The 18,743-nt window shown below is 48.9% G+C and overlaps 3 protein-coding genes across 3 annotated transcripts; 1 reads left to right on the forward strand and 2 right to left on the reverse strand.

Moving 5' to 3' along the window:
- Window positions 1–8,452: 8,452 nt before the first annotated feature.
- Window positions 8,453–10,808, forward strand: LOC120679305 (30S ribosomal protein S17-like). Its single transcript, XM_039960858.1, has 2 exons — window positions 8,453–8,817; window positions 10,389–10,808. The coding sequence occupies exons 1-2, from the start codon at window positions 8,656–8,658 to the stop codon at window positions 10,539–10,541; spliced, it is 315 nt and encodes a 104-aa protein (XP_039816792.1). The 5' UTR covers window positions 8,453–8,655; the 3' UTR covers window positions 10,542–10,808.
- A 549-nt stretch (window positions 10,809–11,357) lies between these two features.
- On the reverse strand, window positions 11,358–12,661 carry LOC120679304 (glycine-rich cell wall structural protein-like). The gene has a single exon (XM_039960856.1). It carries the CDS (start codon window positions 12,332–12,334, stop codon window positions 11,570–11,572), a length of 765 nt encoding a protein of 254 aa, XP_039816790.1. The 5' UTR covers window positions 12,335–12,661; the 3' UTR covers window positions 11,358–11,569.
- A 3,093-nt stretch (window positions 12,662–15,754) lies between these two features.
- LOC120678166 (fibroin heavy chain-like) lies at window positions 15,755–16,327 on the reverse strand. The gene has a single exon (XM_039959319.1). The coding sequence runs from the start codon at window positions 16,325–16,327 to the stop codon at window positions 15,755–15,757; it is 573 nt and encodes a 190-aa protein (XP_039815253.1).
- Window positions 16,328–18,743: the final 2,416 nt, after the last annotated feature.

The raw sequence follows: 18,743 nt of genomic DNA on the forward strand, positions 1-18,743 counted from the left end.
TGAGCACGCAAGCTCTAAGCATGTCCTCTAATATTTGGTTTATTCTCTCTGTCTGACCGTCAGTCTGGGGATGATAAGCCGAGCTGCGGAGGAGCCGAGTGCCGAGGGCGGCATGAAAGTGCTCCCAAAACCGGGCAATGAACTGAGCACCCCGGTCTGAAATGATTGTTTTTGGAATCCCATGAAGACTCACAATGCGATCTATATATAGCTGAGCGTATTGCTTCGCCACATGTGTGGTCTTTACCGGTAGAAAATGGGCCGACTTGGTGAGACGATCTACAATAACCCATATCGAGTCATACCCCTTGGAAGTTTTGGGTAGACCGACGATGAAATCCATACTAATGTCTTCCCACTTCCAGGATGGAATACTCAATGGCTGCAAGGGGCCGGCTGATCTCAAGTGGCTAGCCTTAACCCTCCGACAGGTGTCACATTCTGACACATAACTTGCGATTTCCCGCTTCATCCTTGTCCACCAAAACCGCTGTTTCAGATCCTGATACATCTTGTTGCTGCCAGGATGGATAGAATACCTAGAGAGGTGAGCCTCATCAAGAATTTGTTTCCGGAGTTCTAAATCCTTAGGTACCACCAGCCGGTTCTTAAACCATAACACACCCTCGCCATCTAGCTGAAAACATGCCACACGAGGGTCACTTTCCATGAGCCTCTGCCTAATCCTTTCCATGCCAATATTATCTCTTTGAGCGGCAATAATTTGATCCCGCAGTGTTGGAGTGAGGGTAATATGAGTAAGTGTACCCTCAGCTACTATAGCCAAATTCAACTTCTCCATCTCTTGGCATAGAGTTGAATGCATAGGGGTTACTGAGATACAGTTGCAACTTGCCTTTCTGCTCAATGCATCTGCTACCACATTAGCTTTGCCCGGGTGATAGTGGATTTCCAGATCATAATCCTTAATCAATTCCAACCACCGTCTCTGGCGCAAGTTTAGCTCATTCTGAGTAAAAATATACTTTAGACTCTTGTGGTCGGAGTATATATGCACAGGATTACCCAGAAGATAATGACGCCAAATCTTCAGCGCATGCACCACTGCTGCCAATTCCAAATCATGAGTGGCATAATTCTCTTCGTGTCGCCTAAGTGCTCTGGAAGCATAAGCTATCACCCGCTGATCTTGCATAAGGACGCAGCCGAGGCCCGTACCTAATGCATCACATACAAACATCAAGGCCAGAATCATACCTGGCTAAGTCAAAGGCGGAAATGAGAATGCGGCCAAAACTCATACCTGATGCATCACAATAAACATCAAATGGTCGAGTGATATCTGGCTGAGCCAGGACAGGAGCAGACGTCAGAAGTCTTCTCAAGGTCTGGAAAGCCTGCTCGCAATTGTTGCCCCAACTAAATCTCACTCATTTCTTGAGTAATTCGGTCATGGGCCTAGCAATTTTTGAGAACTCCGGTACAAACCGGCGATAATATCCTGCTAGCCCAAGAAAACTTCGAATCTCAGGAACAGAGGTAGGAGCCTGCCAATCCAGGACATCCTGAATCTTGCTAGGATCAACAGAAATCCCTTTGTCCGAGATGATGTGGCCCAAGAACTGGACTTCCTTGAGCCAAAAATCGCATTTGCTAAATTTGGCATACAGCTTGTGCTCCCGCAGGCGCTGAAGCACAATGCGGAGATGCTCTGCATGCTCTTCTTCATTCTTGGAAAATATAAGAATGTCGTCGATGAAAACAACGACAAACTTATCTAGCTCGGGCATGAATACCGAGTTCATGAGGTACATGAAATGAGCAGGGGCATTGGTTAGCCCGAAAGACATGACCAGATATTCAAAAAGTCCGTATCTGGTGGAAAAAGCTGTCTTGGGAATATCCTCAGCTCTAATCTTTATCTGATAATAGCCAGAGCGGAGATCAATCTTGGAAAATACTTTGGCCCCGAATAGCTGATCAAACAGAATATCAATCCGGGGAAGGGGATATTTATTCTTGATTGTGACAGCATTTAGAAGTCTGTAGTCCACACACAACCTGAGGCTTTCATCCTTCTTTTTCACAAAGAGTGCAGGACAGCCCCAGGGTGACTTGCTAGGACGGATGTAGCCCTTATCAAGCAATTCCTGCAATTGCTTCTTTAGCTCTACTAGCTCATTGGGTGGCATCCGGTAAGGTCTCCTAGATATCGGTGCCGTACCCGGTTGCAATTCAATGGCAAATTCCACATCACGGTCCGGTGGCATTCCAGGCAAATCATCCGGAAAGACGTCCGGATATTCACACACCACTGGTATGTCCTCTAGCTTCTTGCCCTCAGCGTGGTGCACCGCATGAGTCAAAGACGCTGGATCCCTCAAGTTCAAAGTCATACTACCATGAATAGAGGAGTTGATGTGCACGGATTGTGAGGTCGTGTCCAGAGTAACTCCCTGACCCTCCATCCAGTTCATACCCAATATAATATCTATCCTTTGGGTTGGTAACATTATCAGGGCCATAGGGAAAATTTTTCCTTGCAACTGTAGGGGTACTTGCTTAACAAACTGATTGGTGATTAACTTTCCCCCAGGCGAATGAATGTGGTATGGCTTGGGCATGCTTTCAATTTTTAATCCCAGTCTAACAATACACCCCTTGCTAATAAAGGTATGAGACGTCCCTGAATCAAATAATACTGTAACGGGTTGTTCATTTACTGAGAACGTACCCGCCATCACTGGAGCTCCCTCAGGAATACCCTTGAGGGTGGTGTAGTGCACCTGCCCCGGCTTGAAGTGGGCCACTTGCTGCTTCTGACCCTGCTGGCTCGACTGCTGGCCTTGCTTGGGTGGCATTGGGCAATTCCGTGCAAAGTGACCCGGCTGCCCGCAGTTGTAGCACGGAAACAGATTGGGGCGCACCCCCGGCTGCTGCACCCAGACCTTCTGCTCATTCTGCTGAGGAGCAGGAGGCCTGACCGTCCCCTGTGGCTGAGTGTACTGAGGGGGCCTGTATCCCCACTGCTGCTGTGGCTGGTGCTGAAAAGGGGCTCGCTGTGGGCCCGACTGCACCAAGCGAAACCTCTGAGGGGCACTGCTAGAGGACCCCGCTGCCGGCGCCTTTCTCTTCTTTTCTGCCTTGTGAGCTAGGTGGGCGTCCTCCTGTATGATAGCCCCGTTGACTAGCTCACTGAAACTGTCGAACCTGACCATCGCCAAGCGATCCTGGAGCTTGGTACTGAGCCCCTGCCTGAAACAGGCCTGCTTCTTCTCGTCAGTGTACACATGGTACCCAGCATACTGTGAGAGAGTGTTGAATGCTTGGGAGTACTGTAGTACACTGTTATTTCCCTGCTTCATGGCCAAGAACTCGGTGAGCTTCCTTCTAATCACCCCCGCTGGAATGTGGTGTGCCATGAAGGCTTCCCGGAACTGTGCCCAAGTGAAACGGGTGTCCGCGGGGAACATTGCCACATGATTGTCCCACCATGTGCGTGCTGGGCCCTAAGCTGCTGAGCGGCAAATCCTGCCTTGTCCCCATCATTGTACTGGTGTAGGGTGAATTTGGACTCGATAGTCCGAAGCCAGCTGTCTGCCTCCAGCGGTTCATCCGCTTTATGGAAGAGCGGTGGTTGAGTAGCCAGAAACTCTGGATATCCAGGAGCAGGCGGCTGATGGTGATGTCCAGGCTGCGGCGCTCTGCCCTGCGCCACGAGCTCACGGAGGAGTGCCGTCTGCTCATCGCGCCCAGTGAGCATGGCCGCAATGGCCTGGGCCAACTCAGGAGGGTTCGGTGGTTCTCCCATTCTGCATTCAACCATGATGAGGTTAGTTCCATCATCCAGATAAATCAAGACAAAACCGATAGCAATCAATCCTTGCAAGTCATGGCACAATGCAGAAGGTAGGGCTTCAAAACAATTCTGAAGGATACTAGCAGGCGGGGCCAGGCGATCGATCGGCGCCACCAATTGGTCTGACCGAGCTGCCCGGGTCCAGCCGAAATTAGTACGGCGGACCGTCCGCAGTACATGGGCGGACCGTCCGCTTCCCAAAATCCTAGTCGACCGGACTGTCCGCGGAGAGTCTGCGGACCGTCCGCCGTGCGCACTGTCAACCAGATTCAGTTCCACCGGCTCTGGTAAATTTTTCTCAAGGTCCGGCGGACCGTCCGCGGGTCCTAACCGGACTGTCCGCTGAACATGCCTCGCGACAGTGCCTCGGGTCCGGCCGACGACACTCTCGCAACCATTCACGCCCCCTACCAACCCTCTCGATCCGTACGACATCTACCAAGGTCCTTAGGATCGTAGACGCCCCCCCCCATCAACTCCTACGGAAAAACCCATAAATACTACAAAAATGAGATGCATGCTCGCCCTACGCTAAAAATCCATTTTTATATTTTTAGAAAAACTTGAAATTAAGCATGCCTGTACCATCCTCGGTGCGTTTCGGCTCTGATACCAGCTGTGACGGAACCGCCAAATTAAAACTCTAATTAAGCGTAATGGCCGTCATTTGAACACATCAGGCTCATTGGCTTAATGGCTTAATTTGGCGATCCTTTCGCAACCCACGTCCCGATCGAAACATCACCGATAGTCCCACGCGAAGGTGGGCGCAGATGGTACAAGCACGACACATAATTGAAATATACAACAAATATACATAGAACTTGACCTTAAGTTTTACAAACCGAGTTTGAATAAATACATAATTCACAAACTTTACAAAACTGAAATCCTAGTTCGCCTAGAGGAACGGGGCCTACAGCTACCAAAAGTGAGCCCTAGAGGGATCCCTAACTAAACGTCCGGCTCCACGACCACCCATCCCTCTGCATCCCGGCGGATGAACTTGGCGCAGCAGGGACAGAAGTCTATGTCTGCGTGCCCTGAAATAATGTTGGCAACAAACCCTGAGTATTCTAATACTCAGCAAGGCTTACCCGACCAGTGGGTATAACTTAGCCCACATAGCTAGACATGCAAGGCTTTTGGCTGGTGGTTATTTTGCGGAAAAAGCAACTAAAGTAATTCCTTACTTTCATTATTTTAGCTTCAGATTCTATATAAATTAACTCTCATCTCATATTCGCAAAGACCTACTATAGCAAACATGGTGATGCAAGCAAAATAAATTTGGTGAGCTCAATATTTTATATAAACATACCTAACTCATATTCTACATTTTTGCTACGGTGTGACAAAGAGACCAAGGCCCTCATAACCGCGAGACACGGCGAATCGATCCGATTTAACCTTGCAAGGTGGACCTAACCAACACGGCACGTATTTGCCCCGTCGGACTATACATACCAACCATTCCCCTCCCCGCCTCGAACTACAGGAACCAGCCCAACGACATATGATCAGCCGAGCTCAACGTGAGACCACCAAAAGTAAACACATGCATCCCAATTCTCCGCGACTACTCGACTCGCCCCAGGAGTTGGGTGCGGGTTCCTGTACTTTCGAAGCAAGGCAGTACTCGGCTTACCGGTTTCGACTACCTCCTACTCCCGGCATGCGGTTAGTACAGTTCAATCCCCGATCAGCACTGCCACATCCACCGGTCCTTAATCGACACAGACGGGGCTAAGACACCCAGGAACCCTGTCCTGCTGCCATACCTATCCATCATCCCCGCCCGGTCTCACATTTCCATGTTCATTTCGAAACCAATCTCACCTACTGAATTATATAAAGATAATAACGTATCTCGCGAGTAACCGGAAATTACTCGACTCCTAACATCCTACATCTCGCGAGTGCAGGAGACCACTCGTCTTCTACCGGTAACATTAAGCTTAGCACAACTATCGTCCTATACATGCTAGTATAACTCCGGGAATCCTATGAATCATGCAACTAGGGTTCCAAACAATTCCTGAACTTAATGCACAAGTAGTAGAAACATACATAGGTGTCTTAATTTAAAATACTAGGATGTGCACCGGGGCTTGCCTTGCGCCTGCTGCTCAACACTGGGGTCAGACAGGCCTTGGGCCGGGTGCTCACACCTCTCCTCTTGGGCTTGCGTCGTTTGCTCTTGTGGTGCTGCGATCACCTCAAAGACGGCTCCCTCAGATGCGGATGCTACACGTATGCATATGAATTAAATGAGTGCAGCCCAAAAATGTAACTAGTTTATTTTAACTGAAATACCCTGCGGACTGTCCGCGCCCGAGTGGCGGACTGTCCGCCGCACTATCCTACCAACCCAGCAGAGGCAACAACGTCTCTGGAACTTTTTCCCATTTTACCTGCGGACTGTCCGGCCACCCCTGGCGGACCGTCCGCGGTTCAAGTACTCAACCCACCAGAGACGAAAACGTCTCTGGACAATTTCCTAGACTCTACTGCGGACTGTCCGCGCCCAAGTGGCGGACCGTCCGCAGTTCAACCCTGCGAACCCCCAGAGACGACATCGTCTCTGGAACAAATTCAAGCCTCAACGGCGGACCGTCCGCTCCCCTATAGCGGACTGTCCGCAGTCAACCTTGCAAAAACAACCAGAGGCAACATCGTCTCTGGACAAAAACTAACCTGACCGGCGGACCGTCCGCGCCTCCCAGGCGGACCGTCCGCGATAACTAATTTCTGACCTTCGCCCTAGGCGGCAGCAAGGGCGGCGGCGACGGCGGAGGCCGTGCTCCGGCGCCGGCGACACGTCATGGAAGGGGAAAAAGGCTGTGAAGCATAAGGGACTCACCACGAATCCATTCCCGCGGTCGGTTCGAGTGGAGGACGACCGGAGAGGCGGATCGGCGGTGGAGCAAGCTTCAAGCACCCCCAATGGTGTCCGGCGGTGGTGGAAAGATTCCGGCCGGGGATAAGCCGGTTTAGGGGTTTAGGAAGGTGGAGGAGGTGCCGAGGAATGTTCCCATGCGAGGAATCAAGGTTTGGTGGACGGAGGAGGGAGATCGAAGCAAGGGGCGACGATGGCGCGGGAGCTCGAGCTCCGCTCGGCCCTGGAAGGAAAGAGGAGGAGGAGAGGATTGACGAGTGGGTCCCAAGCCCATCCAGATAAATATCTGGGCGACGCCTCGCGGACTGTCCGCCGTCACCTTGCGGACTGTCCGCGTGGTGGTTGTTACAATCATCTTCGGCCGTGATGAAACACCAACCAGGTGGGACTATCTGATCCAACCGACGCAGCCAGAGCCGCACGCGAGGAGCTGTGGACGCCAGAGAAGCCGACGCGTGCTGATGGCTTCTTCCAATTGTTTGTTACCAAGAACCCAGCTCTTACCCTTAACGGATTCAGAGGCGTGCATAGCGGATCGGCGGTCGGGGTCTCTTCCGCATCACCAAACTCACTAAACGCCATTTGGAAGATTACTTCATACCCACCATGCTTGCCCTGATGGGTTGGTCCACTTATTATGTAAGTGGCTAAGTGCATTATTGTCCAGTTTTTCCTGGTACTTGAAGATTATCGCTATGTTCTGAGACTCTATACTGTATCTGCATTTGCCAACTGGTGACTGATCATCATTTCGTTTTGCAGGGTCACGGATGAGACGGCCACCACACGCCACCCGTTGTGTGCTTATGTGTTCGCTGAAGAATATATTTCACATTATTATTCCCTTACTTAATTTTCTTGTTTATCAATTGTTTCCTTTGGTCATTCTTGCAATATTTTTTTCCATAATAAACACGCTTCTGCGTACATGTTGGTGTATTCTTTTTATTTGTTACTACTTTTTTTTAGAATTTCTCTCCTGTAACTGAATCAGTGGCGATGCAAGCACAATTCAGATCAGCTGTAATATTATTATTATATGCTATGTAAGGGTCGTTCTCTCTTGTTGTTCTACATGCTCGTCCTTATTTCAATAACTAGAATATTAGGCAGGCTTTGCGCGTCCTATCATGATCTCAATGAAAATGAATATATATTTCAATAAAAAATAAAAATACATTGGAAATGATATAGATATATAGATTATTATCTTGATATTTGCAGCATCATTAAGCTTGATAGAATATTGGCATATTCATATATTTGTCTAGTATTTCAATAATACCAGATCTTCAAATTAAAGCTCTTGCCGCGCTTCTCGTTTTTTTAGGGGATGTTGCTGCGCTTTGGGTGCAAACAATTGTTTTTTTTTAATACAGGCGCTGCCTCGGCAGAGCCAATCTATCTGAGCAAAGTTACAAACGCCATCCAACGGCTCTAGAAGCCAAATATGCCTACCCACTCCCATACCAAAAGCTCCTCTTACGAGTCCGTGTGCATCCACATGCGTCTTTCGTCCTTCATGGACGATCTCGATTATATGAAAGTCCTTGCTTTGATCTCCCGGACGATGTGTCCGTATGGTCCCACGTCCCAGAACTTCTTCATGGATACACCGAATGATGTATGCGCAGTCACTCGCAGCTTCCGTTTGAAGTGGGCCACAGCCCACAAGGCGAAGTGGGCCGATTCGAAGTGGGGCGGCCCTTCTAAACGCGCTGCAGAAGCGACGACTGCTGAGGGGCTCACCTGCACGGCAACAAAACCCTTGCTCCGCTGAGCTGAGGTCCCTTCTCCCGTCGCCGCCGGGCGAGCGCCGCCCATCCCGTCCCTCGCCGCCTCCGCCTTCAGTTCACCCTCCAAGCAGGCGCCGCCGCGCGGAGGGTTCGATCCGTCTTCAAGGGGGGATAGTCTCTCTTCCGCCAGGAGAGCCGAGATGAAGCCGGTGGTGGGGATCGTGGTGTCGAAAAAGATGCAGAAGTCGGTGGCGGCGGCGGTGGACCTCCTCTTCCACCACAAGGTGTACAATCGCTACGTCAAGCGCACCTCCAAGTTTATGGCGCACGACGAGGCTGACGCCTGCAACATCGGCGACCGGGTCGGTAACCTCACAGCCCCCATCGATCCGTCTCAAGCCCTCCCCTCCGTTTCTGATTTCGTGTGCCTGCGAATTTCGATTTGTGTCTCGATTATACTGGATTGGTTTCGGTATTGGATTCTACTATTGCGGCCCGGTAGCTGGGATTAATGTTATAGTTTGGCTAATTGATTTAGCGGAAAGTTCCTTAAGCTCCTTTGCTGAATCTATGTATTATACATGAAAAGGGGATAGAAATGAATGCACTTCTACCATTCCTATATGCTGTAGGCAGATTTCCCTTTCGGTTACCTGATTAGTGGTGACTCAGTAAGTTAGATACCCTTGGGCCCTTTACTCGGTTGGTTGGACACCCCCATGCTGTTTGTATCTGGCGACTGGTGTAAATATAACTGAAAACTAGGGCCACTTAGATGTGTCGGTGTATGCGGTTGTTATTGCCCATTTTCGTATCAGTAATCTGTGTACTGGTAGGCTTGACTATTTGAATGAGGTCTGATGGGAAACAACAGCTAAATGGTCAATATGATGCCACCCTTTTAGTTATGCTTCCATGTAACATGCTCTATGTTTTTCCTGTTCCAATGGTGATAGATGTATCTTACACCTTTGTTAATGCCATTCCAATTGCATAGTTAGGTGAATCGTTTGTACACATGTATCTTACACCTTTGTTAATGTCATTCCAATTGCATAGTTCGGTGAATCGTTTGTACACATACGATGAAGCTGGCTATGCTATTGAGGCATGATTGGAAGTTTGAATAAGCCAAGTACTATCTTACTGGAGAAAAAGAAGGAAAAAAAGAATCTAATCTAGGGTAAAAGAAATTTAGACAACTTACCCACAGGAGAAAGTGTACAGCGCTGGTTCATTGGAGTTTTCTAGGATCCATGTCTTTTAACCATTTGATGTGAATATTTTTATCGTCTGTTAGACTATTTCCATATGTTTTGACCCTCAAACTTAGATGTGAATGTTTTGATTTCGAATGTCTGTGATCACTATGGCAAAGGACATTGTTTATAGTGTGATTTGTCCTATTATTTTCAGTCAATGCCAATTCTTTAATAATGTTAAGTAGTAAGTACTACGACATACTTATCCAACCAGTTCAGTTCCCTTTTGCTTTATGCCCTATCCCCAAACACCAGACCTGAATGATGCTTTCCCTGACAGTTACTCTCAGATCCTTAAAACGCTATATTTACTTACATTGTAATTATTGGGAATTTTAGCTCCTTGTTTTCTTGATATACCAATGATATGGAGCTTAACTAGTTGCATTGCACCTGAGATTCCTTTTTACCATTCTGTTCATCTGCTTAATGGGACTAATCGCTGTGTTCGCTTGGCTATGGCTGATGGCTGGTACTGATTTGTTATGAGAGAACAACACTGCTGACTGGCTGGTAGCTGGTGGCTGGTGCTGATTCAGTATGAGAAAACAGTGCTTTGTATTATTATTCTGTATATTAGTTTGGTTATGCTCGATCCTTTGTACTTGCAAGAAATTGGTTTTCTCTTCAAGGAACTTTTTTTTTATGATGGCTGGATTATTTCAATTCAGGTTAGGCTGGATCCTTCCAGGCCCTTGAGCAGACGTAAGCACTGGGTTGTTGCTGAAATTCTTCGCAGAGCTAAGATGTATGTTCCACCATCTGCAACTGCATCCAGTGAAAATGATACCAAGGCTCAACAGTCTGGTGTTGCTACCAAATGATCCGCCTTTAGTTTCTTTGAGGCAAAGACACAGTTGCCTTTTTGTCTAAAAAAAAGACACAGTTGCCTACGTTTTCTGTGTATGTTAACTTGTGGAATGTGCATGCAATGTTTAATCCATAGAAGAAATAACATGGCATCCATCATTTTTAACTGACTCGGTTTGCTCTGTAGTGCCCTTTGTTTTATGGCAGCCAATGAGGATGTAATTACCAGAATCAGCAAGACCAATGTATTCATATCACTCGGAGTATTCCTTCGCTTCCAAGTTCCAAGATTCTCTGTTATTTGCATCTGCATTTATGGTTCACACTTGCAATCTCGTCCTTGTGGTTCCATCTGATACTGAAATGGACAAGGCCAGAAGGTTCCTTTGTTTTGGCATTTGCGTTTATTGTTGGCAGAATGGCAGTCTTGTCCTTGTGGTTACATTCCATCTGAATATTGATACTGAAATGGGCAAAGGCCAGAAGTCACAGAAGAGCAAAATCCAAAATACTTGTGAAATAATTCGTGTTGGTATGGGTCAAGGGTTCCTTCTCGCTGAGCTTATTGCTGCTGCATCTGTGTAAACTGGTCGTTTTTGCCGTGCTCATTGGTAGCGCAAGTGAACAGTCTTCTGCCTTGTTTGCTGCAGACCGTTCTAAATCCATGGATATTCTGCTATCAGTACGGGGGAAGTAGACGTCGTTTTATGTCAGGATTGAGCCAGAAGCGTTTCCCTGCCCAAGATCATTTACCAGCGATCTCCCACTTATTTTGAACTCACAACTCGACCAACACGTTCACTAAACTCATCTCATGTGAAGAGTGCATAAACAATAGTGTACATACTGAATAATTGATTCATATAAATGTTTACATCAGGAGCTTGCTTATTCATCAGCCGTCATCTCTAGACTTATTCATGGGTACACACATAATGGATTTACTCGTGATCACAAATAATCAGTGCTGCAAACAAGACACGTAGACGAACAAGCAAGCAAGCATCACTGTATCGGCACGGTATCTAAGCTCGTTCACGGCTCACTTGCCGTGCCCATTGCCAGCGTAGGAGCCGGCTCGAGAACCTGCGTAGGAGCCGGCGCCAGCGCCCCCGTACGGGCCAGCACCAGACCCAGCGTACGAGCCAGCATCGGAGCCCGCGTACGAGCCCGCTCCTCCGCCGTTGGACCCAGCGTACGAGCCGGCGTTTGAGCCAGCATACGAGCCAGCACCAGGGCCCCAGTGCGGCCCGGCGCCGGAGCCCGCGTACGAGCCGGCGTCGGAGCCCGCGTACGAGCCCGCGCCCCCGCCGTTAGAGCCAGCGTAGGAGCCGGCGTTGGAGCCCGCATACGAGCCGGCTCCTCCACCGTTAGAGCCAGCGTTGGACCCTGCGTATGAGCCGGCACCTCCGCCGTTGGAGCCTGCGGACGAGCCGGCGTGGGAGCCCGCGTACGACCCCGCGCCACCGGACCCCGCATTCGAGCCCGAGCTTGACCCGGACCAGGACCCCGAGCCGGAGCCCGACCCCGAGCCGGAGCCGGAGTAGGACCCAGACCCAGACCCGGACGCGGACCCCGAGCCGCCGCCGCCGCCGCCAATGCCAATGCCGATCCCCGAGCCTATGCCGAGACCGCCGCCGCCGCCGACCCCCAGCCCCCCGCCGCCGCCGACCCCCAGCCCCCCGCCGCCGCCGAGGCTGACGCCCAGGTCCTTCCGCGCGATGTGGCGGCCCTCAGCCGCGGCTACCAACGCCGCCGCCACCACCGCTACGACGCCGAGGACGACGACGGCCTTCGTGCGCGCCATCGTCTGGTGCTCGTGCTCCCACACCGCCGCGAGATCGAACCGAGGCCGGCCGGTGCTAGCTATTACAAATGTGCCTGCCTCACGGCGGAGACGAGTCAGTCGAGGACGCGCTTCAGCTAGCTCTGCTGGTGAGGGATGGATCGATGCGGAGATGGCGGGGGTTGCCGGCCGGTATTTATAGGGACGCGGGGGCGCGACACGACGACGCGCCGCGCGGGTCAGTGGGGTTTGGAATGGTGGCGCGAGCTCGTGGCGCCGGACGCTAGCTGCTGCAGGTGTGGTGGAGCAGTGCGGTCGCGCAGATCGGCCGGCCTTTCCGCGCGCCGCACGACACGTGCGGCGTTGGAGGGTCCGACCGACGAGGGCTTGTGGTGCGTTCGGATGAGCGGCGGCGAGTTGCTCCATGTAGCTTGCTTCCCAGGCAGTAATGGTTGAGTGGATTCGTTGTGCAGCAACAGCATGGTTTTAAAACGCCGGCTAAGACATTTAGCGACAAGGCTGCCGTTACGGTGTTTAGCGGGCTATAGCCGATTTTAGCGTGCTAAATGCCATAGCGGTGATCCTTCCTAAAAGCTATAGCCGTCTATAGCGGAAGCTATAGCCGGCTATTTAAAACCTTGAGCGACAGTGGAGATTGGAAGAAGATTCGAGAAAGCCAATCAAAGAAACTCTTGCTATCCATTCAGGGAAAAAAAGAAAGTCGATCCCCCGTTTGGTTGCGGGTTGTAAAAATTTTGAAAATGCATCTTTCTACATTTGAAGTACTAAACATAGACTAATCACAAAAATAATTACAGAACTCGTCTGTAAATCGCGAGACGAATCTAATGAGCCTAATTAATCCGTTATTAGAGGTTGTTTACTGTAGCATTACTGTAGCAATTTAGCGCCTGATTACAGTCTAATTATGTTCATTAGATTCGTCTTGCCATTTACAGACAGCAGTCACAATGTGTTTTTTATTTCGTCTAGATTTAATTCTCCATGCAGGTGCCGAAATATTTTTTTGGAATTTTGAATTTTGGAACTGAACACGGGCCAAGCCCGTGCCAATTTGTTGGGTGCGTGATTGATTGACTGACTGGCTACTGCAATGTGCAAGCCTGCTGGCAGCACTCGTCGTTTTCATTTGTCAACCCTTGGAGTTGGCAGCAAGCAGTGCCTTCAGTCGTGCGCATTTCACCTTTCCGTATGGATCGAACCAACATGCGGTTTGGCTGGGCTCCAGCTTTGTAGGTGACGGCAAGGTACACGTATTCTAATAAAATCTAGCACACTGTCGTAATACGGAGTGTAACACTAGCTACCATACCACGCGTATTGGTGTGTATATATATGATTATTAATTTATACTAGAACTAGCAAAATGCCCGTGCGTTGCTACGGTTAAATATCTATCATATTAATTTTTTTAATTTTTAAAGTTTTTTTCTACTTACATTTTTCATTACACATTAGGTGAAGGTTGTAAATATTTTAAAAATGTAAAGAATGCAAGAGAGTAACGACAAAAATATTTACAACCTTATAACACATCCTGATGAGATGGACATAAACAGAGTCATAAATGTACCCAACATAAGAAATAATCTAGACCTTCACCTAATATATCCTTACATTGCTACTACGGATGAAAGCCTCATACATGTATTGTCATCATATAATAGTAAAATGCATGTGTGCTATATGGGCAAAAACCATATATACATTGTCAGTTGCTTTTGCTACTACCAATAATAAATGAATCTTAAAGACCCTAAACATTTTTTTTGTTGCTAAAATTTCATCCTAAGGCATTAATAGGGCACCCTTGGAGCGATTCGTCAGGGTAAGGGAAGCATGCATGACTTCATGGAGGTTAGAAATAATCCACAACGAATTGACAAGTCTAGGATTCTGCTAGCAAAAAATAATTATTGTTAACTATAAGCTTGATGTGCTTAATCAGCAACTAACACCAAAAACACAATTGGATAATGAATTGAAAAGTTCAAGAAGAAAAATTTATCTGTAACTATCATCTGCTAGCAACAATAAGTATTGTCAGCTATAAGCTTGCCGCGCTTAACCAGCAAGCTCTTATGTAACTTCATCAAACCAGACACATGGAACAAGTGGATTTGTTGAAGCATCGCCGCTAAAAATATAACATGCTAATTACCGTGCGAACAGAGCACCCACCCATACCAGCGGACTTCCAGCTTGACGTGGAGGGAGATGTCCGCCCCAATAATGTTGGCCTCTTCATGACGGTCAAGTACTCGTGAATCCCCAGCATCCCGTACCAGTGTGCGCTGCTGATGGAGTCAGAGCTCGCGGTGCAGGACAGCAGGTCTGTCAGTCTGTGGCCAGTTCAATTGGTATCTGCTGGTCCGGCCACGGTTCCTCTGCTGGGTCATGCGTCCGCGGTGTTGCTGCTGCGTAGTCGCAACGACGAGCGATGCGTCCGTCCAGCTGGGAGGCTGAGGTGCACCGGTTCCCCTGCACGTCGGCACGTTGAAGGATGAGAAAAGCTCTTTTCCAATACGTGCACAACGGTTGGAAATCGGATAGGACTGAAATTTTGTGTGGGACCTATCTGTCAGTGATACATAACGGACCAAAAGTCACAGTACAACAGAAATGGTCCGCTTTTTATAAATAGGTAGAGATTTATTCTTTCTTCTCAGATTTATGATTAAGGATCATTGAAGCGCCTCCGGGTTTATTAATTTTTGTTCAAGGATTTTTCCTGCATGTTCGATTTCTCATCTTCTAATTTTTTTGTTTATTATATCTTTTATATCAACGAGAACTCTAACATTTTCTCGCATGTCATATTTTCTGATTCATTCATAGTTTTCTCCAAGTTTTCATCAACTTTACCAAGCAAAACACCTGCATGCTTGAACTCTCATTTCAAAATGCAAGTCCGGAGAAGGGGTTACAAAGTGGTGCTAGAGTTATCCCGATTTGTAACGTCCTTCTCTTTTGTCACTTCCCGATGTGCGTTCATAAAAATAACAAGAGAGCTCTCGAGATCCCCCTAAATTGAAATGGCTCTCCGCGTAGTTTTTTGGGTTCTTTTTATTAGATATAACAGATCTCTGTTTTATCCATTATGGTGGAGTATCCACTCAGACATGCTGTCACCTCACATCTAAGTATTACAAACTCAACCAACTTTAACATCTTACGGGGAAGTATAGCAATCTTTATACTTATCTGCTGAATTATTCATTCACATAAAATATGTTTACAGTGATAGGCATCCTCAACCACCTTATTCTTCATCGTTTGACAATGGACACAGGACACATCTCTAGCTTATTCATGGGTATCGTACAAGGAATGAACATAGGATGACAAATACATGTAACAAGCTAACTGGTTAGCACAGCAGAGTGCAGAGCTCTCCTGGCACGCTGCCTCCAAGCTCGCTCAGTTGCCATGCCCGCTGCCAGCGTAGGAGCCGGCGTCAGAGTCAGCACCAGAGCCGCCGCCGTGCGGGCCAGCGCCGGACCCCGCGTACGAGCCGGCGTACGAGCCCTCTCCTCCGGCGTTAGAGCCTGCGTACGAGCCAGCTCTCGAGCCCGCGTACGATCCCGCGCCGCCGGGCCCCGCGTTGGAGCCGGCTCCTGACCCGGCGTACGAGCCTGCGCCGGATCCGCCGGGTGACGTCGACTCCGCGCCGGACCTAGAGCCGGACCATGGCCCAGAGCCAGACCCTGATCCCGACCCCGAGCCGGAGTAGGACCCGGATCCCGACCCGGACGTAGAGCTGCCGGCGCCGGCGCCACCGCCGACGCCGACGCCGATCCCTGAGCCGACACCCAGTCCGCCACCCGTGCCAACCCCCAGGCCCCCACCGGTGCCAACGCCCAGGCCGCCGCCGGTGCCGACCCCGAGGCCGACGCCCAGGTCCTTCCGGGCAATGTGGCGGCCCTCAGCCGCGAGAAGGGACGACGCCATCACCGCGACGCCGAGGAGGGCGACGGCCTTCATGGAAGCCATCGTTCCGAGCGCGCACGCCGTGAGGTCCAACTGTGCGCCGGACACCTCCTCGCAGGAAGCGAGACTAGCTCCTTCGCGTTTCTTCTCGGTGGCGGGCTGGCGCCGGCGCCCTGGCGAGCTTCTTGCGTCGTCGTCTAACTCTGTGAGACTCACTCGATCTCCGCGAGACTGCGATCCATGCGGAGATGGCGAGGATGCGAGCCGTCATTTATAGGGCGCGCGCGGGGGGAGAATCGAAGACGCGCCAACACGCACGCACGCGTCGCGGTTAGTGGGTTCAGGTTCGTGGCGCGAGATCGTGGCGTTGGCACTTGCTGCCAACTTACTGGCAGGCTGAAGCCGCCGTTGCGATAGTGGAGCGAGAGCGACGCCGTCGCGCAGATCGGCAGACATTACTTCCGTGCGCCGCTCGATCGACACGTGCGGCGTTCGAGCTCCGAAGTCCTCATATAGCTTGGTGCATGCGGATGAGCTGGAGTGGCTAGTGGCAAGTTGTTGATCCATTGTGGTTCTCAGGCAGTAGCGCTCGAATGGTCAGAAAGCCAATCAAACTCGTGCCGGATGCATTCCCTTCGGCAGGGTACAAATATGTGATCTCTAGTTCAAATAGTTATACTATTTTTCTTAATGAAATTTTATTTTAAAAAATTATAATATAAATATTTAAATTAAAGAGCTTTGAAGGTACACCAAAAAATCACGCATTTACACCCCCTACTTCCCTGATGACGACGATCGATATAGCTGCAGTGCATGATTGATTGACTGGCTACTGCGAGACGGCTGGCGGCAATGGTCTCGTGCTAGTGCTTGTCCATTTCATTTGCCAAAACCTTGGAGTTGGCAGCACGTGTGTCCCTCGTCACCACTTGCATGTTATGGAACTAGTAACAACCAAGAAACCAACGTTAGCAGAACGCGCGGCTTGCCCGGGCTCCAGCTAGTAGGTTACAGCTAGCACGGGTACACGTCTGTAGCATGGTTACAACATAAAACTACCTGAACAACTATATGACCAATTGAATTTGGCGTAGAATTTTAATACCCTTCTTTGATTGTAAAATGAATCGATGTGGTATACATGTAAAAGGATCATATTGATACACGCACCTATGTTAACACTTTCTTAGTCCAAGGATTTTCCTATGGGCGTAATGACCCATTCAATTTCATGTATGTCTAGTTTTTATACTTTTATTTACATTACTTTTTTCAATGAAAAGAGTAATAAAACTGATAGCTTAAAACAAAAAAATAAACATCATTATTGAGAACTATAAGATTTTCTTCATGTCCTATTTCTACATTATCTAAAAATTTTATCAAATTATGTTCCATATTCTTTAAATTTTTTTTTTTGCTTCCATTCTCTTTAAATGTTTTTTAATTTATTTAGTCCTGCATTATATATAGTTTGATTGATATTGTATATATATAATCCCTATCTAGTTCATTGTTAGTTAAGTTATGCGCATGATTCCTAGCATTTTAATTTTGTACTGATAGAATAATATTTCATATATGTATTTTAATATGAAATTTTATTTTGTAACAACTCTTAATATATTATGTAAGAAAAACTAATAGTCAAAATACACCTTCAAAGAGTTATAAAACATGAATATGCCCTATAGAAGGAACAGAGGGAGCAGTTTCAATCCGTGTCCGTGGGCCTGTTTTTAAGATTGCTTGCACTTGCATTGCAGAAGTGCACGTCATTTTCCATCGTCAACCTTGGGCTTGGAGCCTTGCAGGCTCTTCAGTTTCATGTATGTGGGCCGCATGGAGCATGCGAGCAGGGTCGGCCGGGCTCAGCTTCTAAGCCTTTGCATGAACAGTTACAGTTCATCTGCTGAGTAGAGTTTCTCAAAAAAAAAAAAGAGAGAGAGAGACTCAGAAGAAGAGGGACGGAGTCTCGTCTCTTCTCGTCTCTTCTCTAGCTACTGTTGAGAACAGGCGACTGGGAGGCGAATCGCAGCCGGCGCCGATTTCTTCTGTTCCCCTTCCACTCCGGTGGCCGGATCGGCGCCGGAGAGGATGGGGAACGGGGTCTGAGGCTGCCGTTGTATATATTCCTATTTAGTATAGGTAGCTGGAGTTCTCGCAGTGCTCGCAAGATGGAGGCGGGGCTGCAGTGGTCGAATAAGATCCGTCGGCATCCTCTTCGTCTCGCTGGTGAGTCGTACAAGGCCAGTGAGGGGCCGGTGTGGTGTGTGCCCCTTGGATCTGGAGCTTCAGATTCTGGTGGGTATTTTGGTGCCTCCTTTGTCTTTGTCGGTGTTGGTCTTTCCGGCGATGACCTTTGGAGGTTAGCTTCTCCCTTCCTTGTCTCCGTCGCCGCTGCACGGAGATCTGGAAGGTACATGTACCAACTCGATGAGCTACCGGGTTGGGTTTTTGATCCCACTTCTTTTGG

This window comes from Panicum virgatum, chromosome 6N (genome assembly GCF_016808335.1).
Source record: "Panicum virgatum strain AP13 chromosome 6N, P.virgatum_v5, whole genome shotgun sequence".
In the NCBI taxonomy this organism is placed as follows: Eukaryota; Viridiplantae; Streptophyta; class Magnoliopsida; order Poales; family Poaceae; genus Panicum; species Panicum virgatum.

Bases quoted from the DNA above. Each gene is read 5' to 3' on its own strand.
- LOC120679305 (XM_039960858.1), top strand. From the start codon at position 8,656: ATGAAGCCGGTGGTGGGGATCGTGGTGTCGAAAAAGATGCAGAAGTCG. The intron at 8,818-10,388 runs GTCGGTAACCTC...ATTTCAATTCAG, and splicing joins CCTGCAACATCGGCGACCGG to GTTAGGCTGGATCCTTCCAG.
- LOC120679304 (XM_039960856.1), bottom strand. From the start codon at position 12,334: ATGGCGCGCACGAAGGCCGTCGTCGTCCTCGGCGTCGTAGCGGTGGTG.
- LOC120678166 (XM_039959319.1), bottom strand. From the start codon at position 16,327: ATGGCTTCCATGAAGGCCGTCGCCCTCCTCGGCGTCGCGGTGATGGCG.